The sequence below is a fragment of the Stegastes partitus genome, unplaced genomic scaffold (genome assembly GCF_000690725.1).
Source record: "Stegastes partitus isolate 25-593 unplaced genomic scaffold, Stegastes_partitus-1.0.2 Scaffold319, whole genome shotgun sequence".
Lineage (NCBI taxonomy): Eukaryota > Metazoa > Chordata > Actinopteri > Pomacentridae > Stegastes > Stegastes partitus.
This window is the reverse complement of record NW_007578050.1, coordinates 194,183-213,928: the sequence shown is the minus strand read 5'-3', so window position 1 is coordinate 213,928 and position 19,746 is coordinate 194,183. Positions and strand designations below refer to the sequence as shown.

The window sequence follows — 19,746 nt, the reverse complement described above, 5'->3', positions numbered from 1 at the left end:
AGAACATGCAAACTCCACGCAGAAAGATTCCGGTGTCCCCACCGGGACGCGAACCGGCGACCTTCTTGCTGCGAGGCAACAGTGCTACCAACTGCGCCACCCTGCAGCCCCAATGTAATGATATATTTAAATAATTTTTAACCAAACTGCAGAGAACATTGAGTCTCTCCTTTAAAGGAATTAACTCATTTTTATGCCGACTTGTACTGTAATGGCCCACTGGTAAATGAAGGTATAAATAACCATGCTTTTCAGAAGTGCACAGTCACTATGCAAAAAAAAGAAAATTACATAAACTTACATTTTAAGCCATAACTTATTTATTTTTATGTTTTCTGACAACTGTTAACTCATCAACTTTCATTTTGGGTCAATGCCATTTTATATTTTATTTTAAAGCCTTCAAAACGTTTTTAACAGTGTTTGCCAAGTAGTTTTAAAACAGGGCTTCTTCCAAAATTTTCCAAATACAATTTCTTAAATGGTTCAGTGTAACGATCATCTTGCACATCAGACTACATACCTGGGGAAGGCTACAAAAATGTTCTGCTTCACCAAAGGCTCCCAAGAGCACAGTGGCCTTGCTGGTTCTTAAATGGAAAGAGCATGTAACACTCAGCACTCCACTGATCTAGACTTTATGGCAGAGTGGCCTGACACATATTTCTCCTCAGTAAAGCCCACCTGGTGTGACTCTCAGACTACAAAAAACAAGATTCTGTGGTCTAATTAAATCAAGATTGAACTCCATCCATTATCCATTATCTATACACCGCTTCATCCTCACTAGGATTGCAGGGAGGTGGAGTCTTTCCCAGCCGACTCAGGGCGAAGGTAGGGGACACCCTGGACAGGTCACCAGTCTATCACAGGGCTAGATTGAACTGTACTGGTTTATACCAAACAGTCAGGTCAGGCTTTAGGGGGAGCTGAAGGCAGAGAAGTATCGATATTACCCTCATGAAAACCTGATCTGAAGTACTGAGAACATCACACTATAGTTAGGTTTCAAAGAGGACAGTGACCATAAGCACACAAGACACTTATAGTGTAGCTACACTTTGAAGTTAAAATTGCACTCAATAAGTCAGTGGCACAATCACATATTACTGAGAAATGTAATATTTCAGGAGGGGAGGGTTAGGGCTTAGGTAGGTTTATTCAGATTGTGTCAGTCAGTCTGATCATTTCAAGTCATACATTCTGATTAAATTGACAGCAGTTCCCACACAAAAGAACAATGACATGGGCAAAAAAAAAAAGTATTTTGGTCATTCCATGCCAACTCACCTAGGGCCTCACAGTTTAGCTCATATCTAAACCATGGAACCTTGCGAAATACCACAGCTCTACTTCGCATATTTTTTGAGTTACGAATTTTTGAAAATAGAGGTTTGTGTTAAATCTTATAACTTCAGCGATTCTTTAAGCAGCATTAAAGCCTCACCAATTGCTTATTTTTCACAGGATTTCGATGGGTTTTTTTTTTTTTTTTTTTTACTGTATATGTATACCAATTCCAAACAATTTTGTCATATCAAAATGTCATTTGGTGCTGCATCAAAAACTGACTGGCACAGGTCTTCATAAAGTTAGATTCAGAGGTAGAAAATCCATTTCTTAGGACATTTGAACAGTATTTGTTTTCAGGAAGGACTGTTTTGATTTCCTTCAAACTTTTTGAAGGGAAATTCTTCCTATCCATTGAAAACGTGAAAAAATTCAAGATGGGATATTACTCCTTTGTTGTTTAATAATTTTCTGTAAATATACATTTCTTGCACTCGTATTACAGCTTATAAAGCACACACAAATATTGAGTTGGTAAAAATGGAGATTTTATGGGAGATGCTTGTTCTCTCTGTGGACATCTCTGGACTTAGAGCTTCACGCCTGTGATCTGCAGCAGCTGGCCTTGCCGACTCCCAAAATATTTATTGTTATGTTTGTATTGCTTATTCTCCATCTACTGTCCTGCTATCCCCACCCTCTCATCCCCTCTTTTATCCCAACGGGTCAAGGCAGATGGCCTTTCCTGAGCCTGGTTCTGTCTGATGTTTTTTCGCAAACCGGCGACCTTCTTGCTGTGAGGCTAACCACCACCTTGCAGCCCAGTTAATGAACTTATGAAATGTTATTTCGTCCAGAAACACAGGGCAAGATTAATCATTTATTACACAATGAAAGTCTCCTGTGTAGGGTGAGACATGTGTTCCAACAGTGATAATAGTGTTGTTTATTGAGTAGTGATGATGTGAAGATGATGAAGAAATTCTCCGCTGATACTGTCTTGTTGATATATAAAAAAGTTTATTTATACAAGTACAATATCTCAGACACCATGGTTTGCCTGTGAGAGGATTCAAAGCTAAAAATAATCACCCTCCAGAATAAACTTAACTCCTGACTTATATAGGGGTGTTTCACATAAAGCTAAGACAGACACAGGGTTCATAGCCACAAAAGGAGATACGTCTCTACACAGAGAAGCACAATTCTTTAAACAAAGAATTTCCAGCAGCACCAACACTTTTCTAAACAGAGACTCCCCCGCAGCACCTAAACATTTGCCCAGGGCCCCTGCCTAAACATGTCACACACATGAACTGGAACAGCAGATACCACAATAGCTTAGCCATCATCCTCCCATCTTCCACTACCTCCACTGGGTTGAAGGGGCATCCCAGGACTGAGCTGGCCTTCTTTACCAGTTTGTTGAGTGTTTTCCAGTCTGCTGTGGAAATGCTGTTGCGCCAGCATACAACTACCTAGAAGATGGCCAATGCCATCACAGATTCTGTACAAGACCTCAGCAGCACTTCCTGCGCTCGAAAAGACCTGAGTATCTACCACAGATAGAGTCTAATCCAGGGGTATTCAATTAAAAGTCACTGAGGTCCAGTTATGAAAATTTCCTCCAAGTAAAAGGTCTGAACCTAAGTCCATTTTGTGTCTTATAGCCCTCCCCTATGGCCACATTTTCATGATTTCAACAATACTTATTGTCAATTATCAGTGCAGGATATGTTTAACTGAGTGCACAGGTAGCTCTTTTACCATATATATACAAGTAGCCCCAGGCAGAAAAAAAAATTGAGGACTTTATTTCAGATTAGAGAAAACAAAAACCTCAGAATAAAATAAATTTTAAAAACGTGCAAACAGATCCAAATAACCCTTTTGTCTCTTAAATTTAAGCGGTCTCAGCCTAAAGAACTGAAGACCCCCACTTCAAGTAAAAAAAGTCAACATCCTCAGAAAACAATAAATTAAAGGTTTGGTTTGCATGTTGCTGGGCTGTAAATGTATGCGTGATGAGTCGGATAGATCTGTCATGCAATGCTTGCAGCTCGGTTATTTTGCCTGCCCTCAGCTCAGACTTCAGGGGATAACTTTGCTCAAAAGAGCTGTGCTTTTAGTGGTGCTTCACGTTGCTACTTTTAATTAATGCCATGTTTTCAGGGCATATGAGGCACACTGGTTGTAAACTGCCTGACGGAAGAATGAACATACATTTCTCCGTCCACTCATCTTCAAAGCAGCGGTTTTCCTCATCAACCTTCCTTCTTTTGATGCAAGCCATGCTGTCATCCTGCCTCCTCTCTGCTCTGCTGTATAGGCAAGCGCACAGTGGCAGCGGCAGTGAGCTGTGGCGGTGCACTGGCCGTGCAGGGTAACCAAACAATTTGATTGGCTGGACTGAGTGGCACTATTGCCGTGTTAACTGGAGTAGCAGCGCCCGCTGTCTATAGCTGCGACCATCAGGAAAAATGCTCGATGAAAATCTATTCTCGTGAATTTATCAGAGATTAGTCACAGGTCTGGACAGAACCATCACTCGGTCCGGATCTGGATCGAGGTCTTTTATTCTGTTTAGTTTTTTTTGGCTTGTGCAGTTTGAGATCCACAAGTAGGATGTTTGTCATCTACCAAGTACTAAAGTCCTAAATAATTAAAAAATAATAAAAAAAATATCAGAAAATGTTTGGTGTAGCGTGAGAGCTACTGCAACAGACTGCCCCATTTGTGGCGCCAGAACCGGAAGGTTCCTGAAAGGCGGCCTTAGGCTCAGGGAACCATTTATAACCTGACAATATGGATGTGAGAATGATTAGAGGTGAGGCAATCCTGCTGTAATTTCTGACTAAATGGTGATAAAACTTATCAAAACCCAGCCACTGTTAAAGCTGCCTCCAGTTCTCAGGACATGGCCAGTCCCTAACAGCACAGACATTGATGGGGTCCATTTTCACCTGCCAAGGGCCAGAGGTACTGAAGCCTATCCAAGCCGACTCAGGGTGAACGCAGGGGACACCCTGGACAGGTCGCCAGTCTATCACAGGGCTACACATAGAGACACTCCCACTCACATTCACACCTAACTACAATTTTGAATGACCAATTGCTGTGGTACTGTGGGAGGAAGAGAACCCAGTGAGAAACTGCGCAGGCACAAGGAGAACATGCAAACTCGAAATAGAAAGATCCCAGGCCCAGTCTGGGACACAAACTGGGGATCTGTGAGGTGACAGTGCCAACAACCGCACCACAATGAAGCTCTAGCTTGAATAAATGACTTCAAATAGTATAAATATTGTGTATCTAGGTCTGCTTCAGTACATGCAACTACAGTCATGGCAAAGACTGCTGTCTTGAAAGTTATACAAAAGACACCCATTGAGATCCTCCACAAACCAGGTATGCCACAGACATTGGCAGTGTGTTGTATATTGGAAAAGCCACAGACTTGAGAGGATTGTAAAGAAAAGTTGATTCAAGAACTTGGGAGAGCTACACAATTTGTAGACTGAGGCTGGTGTTGGTGCATTTATAAGCCACAGTGCAGAGATGTTTTCAGGAAAAGGGCTACAACTGTCGTATTCCTAATATCGAGCTATGGTATTTCACTGTAAACGATCTTCAACATGGCACAGCTAAGGGTCTAAGGTCGGATCAGATACCACTGCAAACTGCAACATCTTCTGTCTGACCAAGACATGGCTCACTCCTCTTGTGCTGGACCAAACCATCTGTCCATTGGAGTCTTTTTCTGTGTTTCAATGACAAGATGGAGGAGTCTGGCAAGTTTAAAGGTGGTGAAGTTTGTGCTATGATAAACAACAGCTGGAATAACCGACAAAAGGGTGGTACAAAGGGTGCGTACGCACAAAAACTTGGTGTACGCACTTATCCACGGTCACGTTCAGATGCATCAAGAGTGAAATGATCGTGGAAATGTGTGGTCCTCCACGCCAGCTTCTTGACTGGCGTACGCACGTTTCTATTGCTTTTGAGCCATTGGCGACACTTAGAGGTGATGCTGGGAATATAAAAATGTAAAAAACTATGTAAAAAGGTAATTCCTCAAAGTGATATGCACATCAGAGATACACAGATGAACAATTAACACACCCAGGTGTTTGCAATAAGATGAGCTGATATAAAAGTTTACGTTAAATGGTGCAGAAGATCCCATTAACAACAATGGCAGCTTTGGCACTGTTGGAGGATATTACCAATGGAGCAGAGAGAAAGAGAACGGGTTTCCAGAGACCTCAGGACGACAACTGGATCATCAGCCACTTTACGTTCCCGAGGACAATCACCCACGTGTGACCCACGTGTGCTACCACCACCCCTGTGAGAGCAGTGTCACCCACAATAGTGGCAACTCTCCGCTCAAATGTGATGAGTTCATCCTGGTTACTGTTATCTGATCATACAGAGCGGGGAATCCCACCTGTCAGCCCTGTTTATACTAATTTGCATTTTTAAATTGGGGGCGTGGAGAGGGAGGAGTCTGGTACTACAACATATGCGGTCAGTTCCACGCTGAGTGAGATGTGCTAATGTGCTAGGATTCCGGCGTACGCTCACTTTCGTTCTTCTGGATTTTTTTGTGCGTACGCAGTTGTCTGGATTGAAGCGTATGTCAGGTTTCAGTATGAAATCCACGCAAGTCTTTGTACATGAGGCCCCAAGACTCTCTGCCATTCTTGCTTGCCAAATTTAGACCATTTAACCATCTTCTGCCATCCATTCCATCTACCCCGGGAATTCACCTCAGTCATTTTTACAGTGGCTCACATTCCATCACAAGGTGACACTGACATCGGGGTTACAAGATGTGCTATGTCAGCACCAAAACAAACACCTGGACGTGACCTCATTGTGGCTGGGAAGCGGTTATGGGCTTCACAGCCAAACTGGTGAATGATGTCATTCCCATGGAATTTTTCCAAACCAGAAGCCATGGGTCAAAAATCTATCCGCACTGCTCTGAACTCTTGCACCGCTGCTTCCTACTCTAGCCTTATCACCAGCTGTAGAGGGATACAAGGAGGTGTTATACAGGCTGAGACGAGCAGTAAAAGATGCTAAGCGGAGGTACAGGGACAAGTAGAAGCTGGCATTCCAGGTAGAGTGCTAAAGTCCTGCTAGCTCCAGTTTTCACAACACTGCTCAACCTCTCTCTGAGTCAGTCCGTGTTCCCCACATGCCTAAAGAAAGCCACTATTGTTCTCGTACAGAAAATTGTCCACAGGAGTGATGAGACACACTTCCATACTGTAGAGGAGTGATTATGGCACCATTTGCTTCAGCAAGTCCATGTGGTGATGTTTATCCAACCAGTTGGCTGTTGTAATTCTCTTTTGTCATTCTAGTCATGGTTTTCCTGAGAACAGCTAGGTTTCCCCATCTTGCATAATGTCGGTGTGGCAGTAAGTTGTCAGTACAGCTTCAAATTCTGAACAAGACAAGTGCCAGAGCTTGAGAGGATCTACAGAGAACAGTGGCACAAAGTCCAAAGAGAGTCACAGCCAAAATGACTTGAGGCCAAAGGCACTGAATACTTTTAAGATTATTTTTTCTGGTGTTTTTGCCTTTATTAGTTAGGACAGTGAGAGAGTGAGACAGGAAAGGGGGGAGAAGAGTGGGGAGAGACCTGCAGCAAACTGTCGTGAACTCACGATCGCTGCGTCGGGGAACGACAGCCCCTGCTCATGGGTCGCCCGCTCAACCAGGTGAGCTATAGGGGCGCCCAAAGGCACTGAATGCTTATGTCAATATGATTTTTCAAATTTTCCTCTTGAATGAATTCGCAAAACTTTGTAAAATTGTATTTTTTTTAAAATTCAATTCAATTTTATTTGAATAGCTCTGTTTACAACATGTTATCACACAGCACTTAACAAAGTAAGGTATAGACCTTACAAATTTAACAGAGAACCCAACAATCCTAAGTAGCCTTTAGACTTCCACTGAGCAAGCAGTTGACAACGGTGGGAAGGAACCAGCCACCCCCCCCCCAGGGGAGAGGGGGAAAAAACCTCCGGCTGATCCAGGCTCAGGGAAGACGGCCATCTGCTTCGACCGGTTGGGTGAGAGTGTGGATAAGGGGTGGGGAAAAGGATAGCAGATGAAGAGCAAGCAATAGAACAGAACAATCAATATGAATATTTAGTTTGTGGAGAGCCTGAGGTTCCTCTGATACTGGGCAGGATTACTATTGCAACAACACATCATCAGTAGGGTAAAACTAACCTTACTCACGATGGTCTAATCCCAGCTCACGTTCCCTATTAGTGGGTGAACAATCCAACGCTTGGTGAATTCTGCTTCACAATGATTGGAAGAGCCAACATCGAAGGATCAAAAAGTGACGTCACTATGAACGCTTGGCTCAAAGCTATCTAGGAAAGTGTTGGATATATGGATCTATAAGTTTGCATATACAATTTTAAATATCCATCATAAAAAAATTCCAAGCCCCCAATTTAAATATGCAAATTAGTATAAACAGGGCCGACAGGTGGTATCCCCCTCTCTGCATGATCAGATAACAGTAACCAGGATGAACTCACCCCGTTGGAGTGGAGAGTCGCCGCTATTGTGGGTGACACTGCTGTCACAGGGGTGGTGGGACCACACATGGGTCCCTCGGATCACCCCCAGGGTAAATATTTATTGTGTAACTCACAAATTATTCATTACACCGGTCATATCTGCTCACAGCCAAACAAGATCCAGGTTAATCCGTAATAATGCCAGGATATCAAAGAGGAAGTCAAAGACTTTGTCTCATGTCAAATTACAGAATTTATTATTTTCCAACAGACAGTGAGGCAGGAGAAGACTGTGAGACGTAGTCCCTGCCTCGTATCACAGACCCGTGGGATTCCTCCAGCCTCCCCGGCATCAGCCGATCCTCTGGTCCGTCGCAACAGCCAGCTGTTGATGCCCATCCAGGGCACACATGCTTAGCGTGTGTCGGTGGGATTAATATTAGGACAATTAAATGATTTACTCACCAAGAAGCCCATCCCACACCATGCCAGCTTGTAGCCTGTTCCCAGCTATGCTGCTGATCAGAATGAATGAATCCTGGGTTGATCCAGGCCACCTCGCAACAATATTACTTAATTGTATTTGTGCATCACAGATGATCTCTACATTGAAAATGCTGTCTGTTTACATAAACAAATTAATCTTGTGATGTTGGCCTTATAGCAATGTGTGTGCAGTCGATAGCTCTGGTTATATTAGGAAAACCTGCCTTCACTGCAAATTGCACTTTTATGTCATCCTGTTCAACTGCAGTGTATGGGAATCTGATATATCTGGCTGACTTTCGGATAGTTCCATCCCACACAGCTGGCATGGCTTGGCTCAGTGTCGACTGGCACAGTCCCGATCGGTCGGCCAGCTCCCTCTGAAATGACCCTGTGGCTCGGAAGCCCAGTGTGGTCAGCACCTGTATGGGCACAGGTAGGACATGGCTCCTGGACGTGTTGCGCTCTAATAATGGCCGCAACTTTGTGCACAGTTCTAAGAGGATTGCCCTCGGGAACATAAAGCGGCTGATGAGCCCGTCGTCGTCCTGAGGTCTCTGGAAACCCGTTCTCTTGGCACTGCTCCATTGGCAATATCCTCCAACAGTGCCAAAGCTGCCATTGTTGTTAACGGGATCTTCTGCACCGTTTTAAGCATACTTCCATCCACTCATCTGATTGCAAACACCTGGGTGTGTTAATTGTTCATCTGTGTATCTCTGATGTGCATATCACTTTGAAGAATTTTTTTTTTACATAGTTTTTTACATTTTTACATTCCCAGCATCACCTCGAATTGCTCAAAAGCAATAGAAACGTGCGTATGCCAGTTAAGAAGTTGGCGTGGAGGACTGCACATTTCCACGTTCATTTCACTCTTAATACATCTGAACGTGAGCGTGGATAAGTGCGTACACCAAGTTTTTGTGCGTACGTACCCTTTGTACATGAGGCCCCTGGTTTCCTGTCCTCCTCACACGCCTTGCATGATTTGACAGGCAGATAAACTCCATCTCAAATCAACACACTTGACAAACGGCTCCAAGTTGAATTTGTTTAATGTAGCAACTGGCAGTAGGGTAAAACTGAAATGCAAAAGTAGGTAAGCATCATTATTATTGCGACAATGTATACATATCTTTTCAGCAGGCCAGAACATGTGTCTGACATGAATTTACCATATATAAACAAACTGTGAAAATATTTCTCATTTACCAAAAATATACACAAACAATAACAATGATGACTTAAAAGATTATTTTAACATACCAACAAAGCTTTCAAAGACTTGTAGTAAGGATGATGTCCACTGAAAAAAAGGCTGATGTACTTCTTAAGGGATGCACATGAAGAACTGCCCTGACACCTATTGATGATGTCATCAACAACAGACACTGATTCTTTAACTTAAATGTTACACACAACTAACAGCAGGGGATGCTAAAACAACAAAATAAAATAACTGGCTGATAAGGCTGCACAGCTGGAAAACAGTATCTCTCGTCAGTCACAATAGCTTCTCAACCATCTTTCTCTTCTGTACTGGTTGGTTTACTCCTTTGTTACATTTTTACTCAAACTGTACATTTCATTTAATAAAAATGTGTACTAAGTAGTAAAAAGCCTATATATATACTCATATCTTTTTATAAAAATATATATATATATTGTTTTGTTTTCATGATGAAATATGAATTTCTATAACTACTAGAGTGACTCTGTGTCCAGATATGGATTTGGGTATAGACTTTCAGTAGAGCCCTCATTGATGTCTGTAGATTCAAGAATTCCAAAGATATTGCACTTTTTCCATACGTTTTCAGTTGTCTCCAATTTGGATAGATGTGGATAAAACAAAAGTCCCTCTATAAAACACTTCGACATGCCAGTACAAAAATTGGTGTCAAATTACCAGTTTTACAGATATTGTTTTCAAATTTGAAATATAAGTACAACACAAGTTTTTGTTTGTTTGTTTGTTTGTTTTTTTGTTTGTTTTTATTGGCACGGAGTGTGTTTTAGTTCCCACCACCTAATGCTGCTTTATGCACCTTTATTTTCAAGAAGAAAAACTTAGGCAAGGATTTTTTAAAAAATGTAAAAAAGTAAAAAATCTGTGTGTTTTGAAATGGAATAACTTTTTACTGGTAGCACCTGGAGTGATTCTGATTTCTGTGGCTAAAACAAGAGAGTGTTATCTTTACAGAAAAGGCCAGACATTATATATTGTCCATAAGGGTCAATACCAGCATTCATTTTAATTTGGAGATGTCATTTTACAGGTGTTTGCATTAAAATGACCCGGAATGATAAGGGGTTTGGTTATCACTGTCAAGGTGGCTTACAATCATCAAATTGATATTCACATTGATGATAGTTTATAATAATGTATAAAAGAAAAACAAATTGTTTATTTCTAAAATGTTGATTTTGCAAATGTCTCTCCTCAGGCACCCAGGCATCACCAGTGGCCTGGTTAAAGGAGCTCTGTCAGTAGCAGCCTCAGCCTACAAAGCCTTGTTCACTGGACAAGGCCCCACACAGGTCAGCAAGCAGTTTGCATCTAGCAACGTTTTTATATTTCTCTTAATTACAGTTGTGTTGTAAGGATGAATATTGGAATTTTGCAGAACATCCAAGATGCTGATATTTTTCAACTAAATGTTACTAATTGCCAATGCTAATACTGATAAACAGTATATAAATAGGCTAAACTGGGGTAAAATGCGCCCCTGAGATAAGAAGCCCCTCCCCACCATATTTCACCTCCTAACCATTAGATGTAAGTTTTCATTTCATTTTATTTCATTTCTTTTTTGCATCATGTTTTCTTCAGTAATCTTTAAATAGTATTTAAATTATTTTACTGGTCTGAGGAAATTGAAACAAAAGGTTTTAAAGTAAGATGATATAATATTTTGCCAGTACAAAATAGGGTTTTATAATGATGGTGGGATACATCTCACGATGCACAAGGGCACATCCTCAGTGAGGGTACCTGGGGTCACTTGAGTGCAGGTTCTATTTCATCCCTGCTGACCGCCAGAGGCGGTGCTTTAAGCACTGAATATTCCCCTTCGCGCATGCGCAGTTTGAGTATGAATACCAACAATGTCACCTGTGACACCTGGATGACCCCGGGGGAGAATATATCTTCCGGTGTCATCAGAGTATCTGTTCCTTTTCATCTTCTCGCGCGCAGATTGCTACCGCTCTGATAGCGTTATCCAAAGCCGCATTTTTAAAACTCAACTACGTCCCGTCGCTTTGTAGCTCCGCGACCGTGTTGGTCGGGGCAACGGACTTTTCGCCCCCCTCCCCCAAGAAGCTGCGACGGATGTTTTTTCCCTCTTCTGTGAGGTGTTACATTTGTTTATACTCACCCGCATGCCGTGGCGTCTGGCGTGGTAAGACAGCGTTGTCGCTTCCCTCTTCGGACGGACGGTAAGTGGCTGTATTACTGTTGATAGTTTCTATTGTCGGTGCACATTTTGTCGGTGACGGCTGCGTTTACGCCCCGTCCTCCCGGCATTTAAGCCGATTTAATTGCTTTCTGTTTGTTTCACGTTATCGATCTGTGCTCGCAAAGGCAGCGTGCGCACGACCTCCCTGCGGCACACGGTCCTGTTTTACGTTACCGCTCTTCAGCTGGATAACCCATTGAACACAAATAAAAATTGGAAACTTAAAAACAAAAAAGAAAAAAAAGAGGAGTAGAGTAAGTCTCTTTCAGTTCATGTGAGACTTGTTTTGACTGATAAATTGTTTTTCTTTTGATGAAGCTTGCTGGTACTGGCAGCGTGCTCGCTCCCTCCCTTCAGCATATGGTGTGATGTTTGCACTCTGGTCTATTGCCATAGTATTTTGTTTTGCTTAACTTTTACTGGTACAGGCAGCGTGCTTGCTCCCTCCCTCCAGCATTAAGTGACTGCAGTTAGCGGCAGCGTTGTGCTCTGGCTAACTGAGTGGTGTTGCCTTTGTTACTGACCTCTGCTGGGCAAGCAGTGCTTTCGCTCCCTTCCCCCAGCATCCGGTCCTTAGTGTCCGCCCTGGGCTAACCTTAAGTGGTGTAATTTGCCAGGGTGGCGATTCTCTTCCAGTGTCACTATGATGGATAACCCCCACCATTGTGCATCCTGTGAGGCTCCTCTCCAGCCTGGCAATGGCCATGATCTCTGCCCCACGTGCCTCGGTCCCGAGCACCTGAGAGAGGCACTCTCTGATAACCCGTGTATGAATTGCAGCTACATGCCGCGGGCGGTGAGAGCTGCTAGACTGGCAGACTTTGAATCGCCAGGGGGTGGGGGGGACCCTCCCCCCTTCGGGCCAATTGCCCCCACCCCGACTTAGACGCTCTAAGCGTCGGGCAGGGGCTGCTGCTGCTACCCCCTCCAGGAAGAAGGTGAAGTCGGATCACAGCAGACTTTCTTCAAAAGTGGATCAGCTTTCTGCGGAGTTGGCCCAGAAAAGATCCATGTTTATGGCCCACCGCTCTGATGCTTCCTTGGAGGGTGCCGATGCTCCCTCAGTGGAGGCTGATGCGCCCTTGGAGGACCCTGTTATGCCGGTGCTGGTTCCAGAGGACGATGCTCTTTCTCTGGCGGCCTCAGCCACCCACTTTGGTGAATACGCTGAGGATACAGATGACGGGGCCTCCCAGGCCTCGGAGCCAAGCTCCCATTCCTCAGCTCAGGGTTCACTGGCTGAGACAGAGGACGATTCCATGCGGGCCACTATTTGCATGGCCCTGGATAGCCTGGGGCTGGAAATACCGCAGCAGGTGGAGTTGGCTCATGCAAGTNAGTCTGTTGGAAACGAACTCTTAAATGGCCTATGGTCCGATAATGGACATTGAGCCGTGCAGCTACTGCTCTGGTGGACATCCCTGCATCCAACATGCCAATGGCACGCTCCTGCATAACTTGCGACATCTGAGGCATTATGACTTGTGACAAAATTTGACATTTTGGGGTGGCCTTTTTTTTTTTGGCCATTTTGTCTGATCACCCACTAGACATGCCCCACCCATGCACTGAGTAAAAAAACAACTCACTGAGTAATGCTCACTGACAGCAAGTAGGATTAAAAATTCTACACAAATCAAGAGAAATATTACTTTTGTACAATAAAATGCCGGCAAATGCTCATTTACAGTTGTTAACTCCACATGGCAACAATATTTGACATGAGGCGTTTATATTTTTGTTCAGTCTATATGTACCAATATTGGCATAAAAATGTCATATCGATCAGTATCGTTAGCAGATTTTTTGCCTATAATGACAACCTGCATTTACTGGCGCGCAAATGAGGACGTCATCGTGAAGCATGTAAACAAGCGTGGCTGCAGTAACAAGCTTGCTTGAGCGGTGCCTGACTAACAGGAGATATGTCATGTTACTAGGGCTGCACCCGAATATCCAAATATTCAGTCGTGCTGACATCCGGATATTAATTTTTTGGTCCGAATTCACCAGATCAGCAGCACGCTGTTCGGGAGGTGAAAAGGAGCCAACAGAAAGGCATGGCAAGGACACTGCTGCTGCCACCACCAAAAACAAAAAACAAAAAAACTCCGACGATGAACACCCTGAGGAACAAGATCAAAGTGCCAAGTGAGAGATGGAGCAGTATTTGGTGGGCTCTACTAGAGTCCAGTCACCCACCTGGATGCAAAACAGAACTGTGACCGCTAACCGAAACTGGCATTGGAAGCCAAAGGTTGTCTGTGTGTTCCGACCACTTCCAATCCATTGGAGCACATTTTCTCCAAGGCAGGCAACATCGTTGACAAAACCAGGAGTTCACTTTTGCCCAAAAATGTTGACAAACTCCTCTTCCTGGCACACAACATGAAGAGAGTGTAGGTAGGCTACTCAAATGTCCGTTCTTGTAAATATATGCCACTGTTTTGCAGTACCTCTCTTTTATACATGTATATATATAAAAAANGTACATCTAGCTCTCAAGCACTTCCTGCCATACCTGAGAGGGAAACATGTGCTCATTCGGTCAGACAACACCTCGACCGTATACCACATCAACCACCAGGGCGGGACCAAGTCTGCACGGCTGCTGCAGGTGACCACGGACCTTCTTACGTGAGCAGCCCCCCGCCTCGTCAGCCTGCGGGCAATGTATCTGCCGGGGGAGCAAAACCACCTGGCAGACTTCCTCTTCCGTCACAAGCCTCCGCCAGGAGAGTGGCGCCTCCACCCAGAGGTTCTGCGCACCATCTGGAGCCTCTTTGGCAGAGCAGAGGTGGACCTCTTTGCATCAGTGTCCCCTTTGGTTTTCCTTGGCGGAGACGACCAGCCCTCTAGGCCAGGATGCACTGGCTCACCCCTGGCCGGAGGGTCTCCTATACGCCTTTCCACCACTACCTCTGATTCCTTCAACGCTTCAGAGAGTTCTTCACGGGGGTCACAGGATTCTGCTGGTGGCCCCCTTCTGGCCAGCGAGGACATGGTTTCCTCTCCTGCACAGACTCTGTTGCGGCGTGCCATGGCGACTCCCCGACAGGGAAGACCTACTGTCTCAACGAGGAGGTTGGATTTGGCATCCCAATCCTCGACGCCTCCAACTGTACGTTTGGCTGTTGGAGGGCCTGAACCGCTGCTGAGCAGCTGTGTGGACCCTGTGAGGCATACCATCTTGAACGCCAGAGCGTCGTATACTCGGCTGCAGTATGACAACAGGTGGAAGTTATTTTCTGAATGGTGTGAGGGCCAGAGTGCACATCCAGTACATTGTTCTGTGCCTACTATTCTGGAGTTCCTGCAGTTTCTTCTGGACAATGGTCGGTCTCCTTCTACCCTGAAAGTGTACGTGGCAGCGATTTCATCTAGACATGCTAGAGTCAATAATGGCACAGTAGGGAGCCACAGTCTGGTGTCCCTCTTCCTCAGGGGAGCTCAGAGGTTGCATCCCCCGAGAGCTCCAAGAGCTCCATCATGGGACCTGCCTCTGGTGCTGGAGGCTCTAGGCAGGCCTCCCTTTGAGCCGTTGGCACAAGCAGAGCTGAAGTGGGTGTCATACAAGAGTGCATTCCTCCTGGCTATTACCTCAGCAAAACGCGTCAGTGAGCTGCACGCCCTTTCTGTCAGCGACTCGTGTCTGAGGTGGAATTCAGATGATTCAGGCGTCACTCTATGGCCGAATACAGCGTTCCTCCCTAAGGTGTTGTCCCACTCGCACCTCAACCAGCCCCTACGGCTTGCACAGTTTAACCCCCCACCAGGAGAGGAGGGGGACAAGTCGGAACTGTTGTGCCCTGTGCGGGCCCTGAGAGCTTATATCACGGCCTCGGCATGCATTCGGCAGTCAGAACAGCTCTTCCTCTGTTTTAGTGTTCCTAAGAAAGGCTGTGCTCTCTCCAAACAGCGACTGTCCCACTGGATTGTGGATGTCATTCGCCATGCATATGGGGCAAGTAACCGTTTTTTGCCATCAGGCGTGACATGCCACTCCACCAGGAGTGTCTCTACGTCATGGGCTGCCCTGAGAGGAGTGCCCTTAGACGATATCTGTGCTGCAGCTTCATGGGCCTCATCAGGAACATTCTCACGGTTTTACAGGGTGAATGTTGCTACCCCCCATCCACTGGGTGTGGTGCTGTTGTTGGAGTCCTCTGATTCTACTCATTGAGGTTTGTAATCAGGATTCCTCGTGACTTTGTTGGTATAAGTCATTCAGTGCTTAAAGCACCGCCTCTGGCGGGATTAAAGTAGAACGAAAGTTACGAAAGTAACTACGGTTCTATGAATCCCGAATGTCCGCCAGAGCACTCTGTCACTCAGAATCCCCGTGTTCTCGCGAGAAGATTCTGTAGGAACAGATACTTGTCGCTTCTAGTCCACAGCCATCTTGAAGATTTCCCTGCTCACTGAAGCTTTACTGATTTTTTTCTTTTTCCCTTGCTTTTCAACATTAAGACATATTCAGTTGCTCTTAATGGAGTATTGTGTATGTGGAAAACAGGAGATCTTTGAGGTCAAGACATGGCAAGCTGTATTTTCCTCAACAGAAGCCTGGATAATTTAAACTTCCATTCTAGGGCCAATATCAGTTGCCTTTAAATCTGTCACATTTCCTGTTTTCTCTGGGTTCATAAAATGACACATTTTCTATGTTTGCTGGTCTGCTTTAAAGGCTTTCATTTTAAAAGATTTGCAGAACATCTTCTATTAATACTGTATCTGTGTGTCTGCAAATCTTCTGGGCTCTACCAGTGTTATTCTACAAAATTGTTGCAGTGGCTTCTTTCAGCAGGATAATGCACTCTGCCACATTGGAAACATTGTTTAGGAATGATTTGAGGAACCTAACATTGACTTCAAGGCATTCACTTGGCCTCCAAATCTCCCATCCTAATCCGACTGAGCATCTGCGGGATGCCCTGAGATATGAAATCCTTCTCTCAACCGGGACTTCAACTTTTAAATAACAAAGCACTGCCTCACTTTCCTTGTGTGCTCTTGTACAAAGCTTCATAAAAATAAAGCTTCAAATAGTTATCTTTCACCTGATTTCTGAGCATCTCCTAGAGGCAAAATATAAACAAAATTATACCCAAAACACCTGTTATAGCCAATGCAGATGTAGACTTAGACTAGACTTAGATAAACTTTATTGATCCACAAAACAGTTTCCCTTGTGGATCAATAAAGTTTATCTAAGTCTAATCTAAGTCTACAATTTACCAGTGCTTTAAACGGCTAACTTGTAAGCAACGAAATAAGTTAGCTAAATGACTGTAATACAGAAGCCTTGTCACCAATGTAGTTACTGTAGTGCAGTAACCCCAGCCAGATGCTTTCAACTTTGGTAGATCTAACATTAAAAGCCCTTACTTCACTGTATTCCAAATCATTTTTGGTCACACACCTGTCTTTTTTTTTTTTCTTTCTTTTTTTAACATGGACTGTTATCTATATACTGAGTTTTCAATATGGGGAGCACATTTTAAATGTCAATATTATGGTCAATTATGTTTATTTTTATTTTGGGAAGCCAAAATCATGATTGTGATTAATGTTTCATTTATTGTCCAGCTTACAACTGATGTTGCATTTCTTTTTTGTAACCAAATCTTCCTTTTCAGTGTTTTTCTCCTATTCCTCACTCATTTCCATGTACATACACAGAGCCAGAATGTCGACAAACTGTCTGGCAAAACAAGTAAAAAAAATATGTTGTATGTTAATCAGTTGTAGGTTAATCAGAGTAAAATGTGTTATATCAGACTTGTCTTGTAGAGAAATCATGGAAAATGAGAACTGTGTGACATAAATTTTTGTATTAAGCAGCATAAATAGGTTGTGGCATGATCTGCTTTGTCCCAGGCACCAAAAGAAGCATCTCTTAAACCATGGCTAAGAAATTCTCTGCCTGTGTGATTCAGAAATTTCCTTAACAACCCTCCTTCCCAACCTTAACCAAAGGCTACTGGCCCTCTGTCAGCTCCAGCTCCTGAGTTCGAGTTAGCAATTGGTCTTGCAGCCTGCTGCCAGTTCAAGCCACTGTGTTCATTAACATCCTACCAGCCCAAAGCATTGGTGTTCGGATATATTCAAGATTCAAGGCCTTTATTGGTCACAAGTATAATTATGCATAGTATAACAGGCATTTAAATGTATTTTGCACCTGTTTCACAGCAAAAAAAATAATATTAATAATAATAATAATAAGAAGAAGAATTGTGGGGGTGTACATCAGGCTTGTGACAGAAGTGTGCTCTGTGCAAAGTGACAATCACCTAACCATAACCCTAACCACATTTGAGGTTGATATGGACATCCGGCTAATAATAGCAAATACAAGTGTAAAACATGTCCTTTCTTGTTACCAGAGGGTGGTGCTGTGACAGTGAATTGATATTGGCATGAGAATGTCATTAGGGCAGGACTCTGATGCAACATGTAAAGTTTAAGGCAGATTGCAGCATGCAAAGGGTAGGGAGACAGCACTTTCATGGTGAAGCATCAAAGTTCAAAGGGCCATGACAGACAGGCTCATGTCACCGCATTTGAGATTAATACAGTCAACCGGCTCATAATAGCACATAAAAGTGTGAAACATGTTCTCTCCTATTGCTAGCAGGTGGCGCAATGACTGTAAATGGATATTGGCATATGGGTTTCATCAGTGTAGGACTGTGATTAAGTATGTAAAGTTTGAGGCAGATTGGAGGACATACAGGCCAATTTCACGACAAGTCCCATTTTATGGCAAATTCCGCAGGTTGCCATTTCCACATTGTCAGAATTTTGTGGACCAGTTTATTAAATTTTAATCACCAGCTCCTGTAGTTTGTGCTGGTCGAATTTCAGGTGTGTGCAATGTTCCCCCTTGGAGGAGATTCTGAAAATGGCCGAAAATGAGCGAAAATTGCTAAAATTCTCACCATGTTTTTTTCAAAATGGCGGACTTCTTGTTGGATTTAGGGCTCAGTGATGATTGACTTTTTTGTGCGTCCCGACCTGCTACACAAGTTCACTGAATTTTGTAGGTCTAGTTGAAACAGCCTTTCAACGGGACCCCATTGAATGCCAGAAACACCGCGAAAATGCACAAAATGGCCTCTCACTGAAATTGCACAGGCGGGTGTTTCCATGCTGTCAGACTTTTACAGATTTGTATTGGTAAGCTGTAGCTTTATGTTCACTACTACTTCTGTGGTGAAGTTCCATGGGCGGAGCTATCACTCACATGACTGAGCTGGTATCCTATGTACAGGGGCTATAATCCCCGACGTGGAGGTCATGAGTTTGAATCCTGCTTATGGCCCTTTTCCGCAGGTCCTTCCCCCATTCTTCTCCCTACTTTCCTGTCTCTGTCTCACTGCATTGAATAAAGGCAAAAAATGCCGCAAAAAATAAAAACAAGAAAAAATGGCACAGTTTCTGTTGGGTTTATGGAAAAGCGCTGATGGAGCTTTTTGTGCGTCCCAACCTGCTACATATGTGTACTGAATTTCGTAGGGTTAATGTTAATGTTATTCCATTCCTCCTGGAGTGCCACACGGAGCTGACCCACATTGGCTGGAACTGGAACACAGTCCCGGACACGCCTATCCAGAACATCCCAAAGATGCTCTTTTGGGGACATGTCTGGCAAATATGCAGGCCAGTCCAGAACTTCAATGTCCTCTGCTTGAAGGAATTCCATGCAGATGCGGGGAACATGAGGTCGGGCATTGTCATGTTGAAAGGTGATGTCATGCTGGCGCACAAACGGCACAACAATTGGGGTGAGAATCCCGTCCCGATATCTTGTGCATTAAGGTTCCCTTCAATGAAGTGCAATGGTGTTCTATGCCCGTATGTGATGCCTGACCACACCATAATGCCACCACCTCCATGGGCAACCCTGGGCATAACATTTGCATCTGTAAACCGTTCACCCACGCGTC

The 19,746-nt window shown here is 44.0% G+C and overlaps 1 protein-coding gene across 1 annotated transcript in view; it reads left to right on the top strand.

Annotated features, from left to right (window-relative positions):
• nbr1b (NBR1 autophagy cargo receptor b) overlaps positions 1 to 19,746 on the top strand; it is a 160,325-nt gene that overhangs the window by 131,187 nt on the left and 9,392 nt on the right. Inside the window, exon 20 of the mRNA XM_008283553.1 lies at positions 10,784 to 10,877. Within this exon, the coding sequence (XP_008281775.1) occupies positions 10,784 to 10,877 (94 nt within the window). The remainder of the gene's footprint in view (positions 1 to 10,783; positions 10,878 to 19,746) is intronic.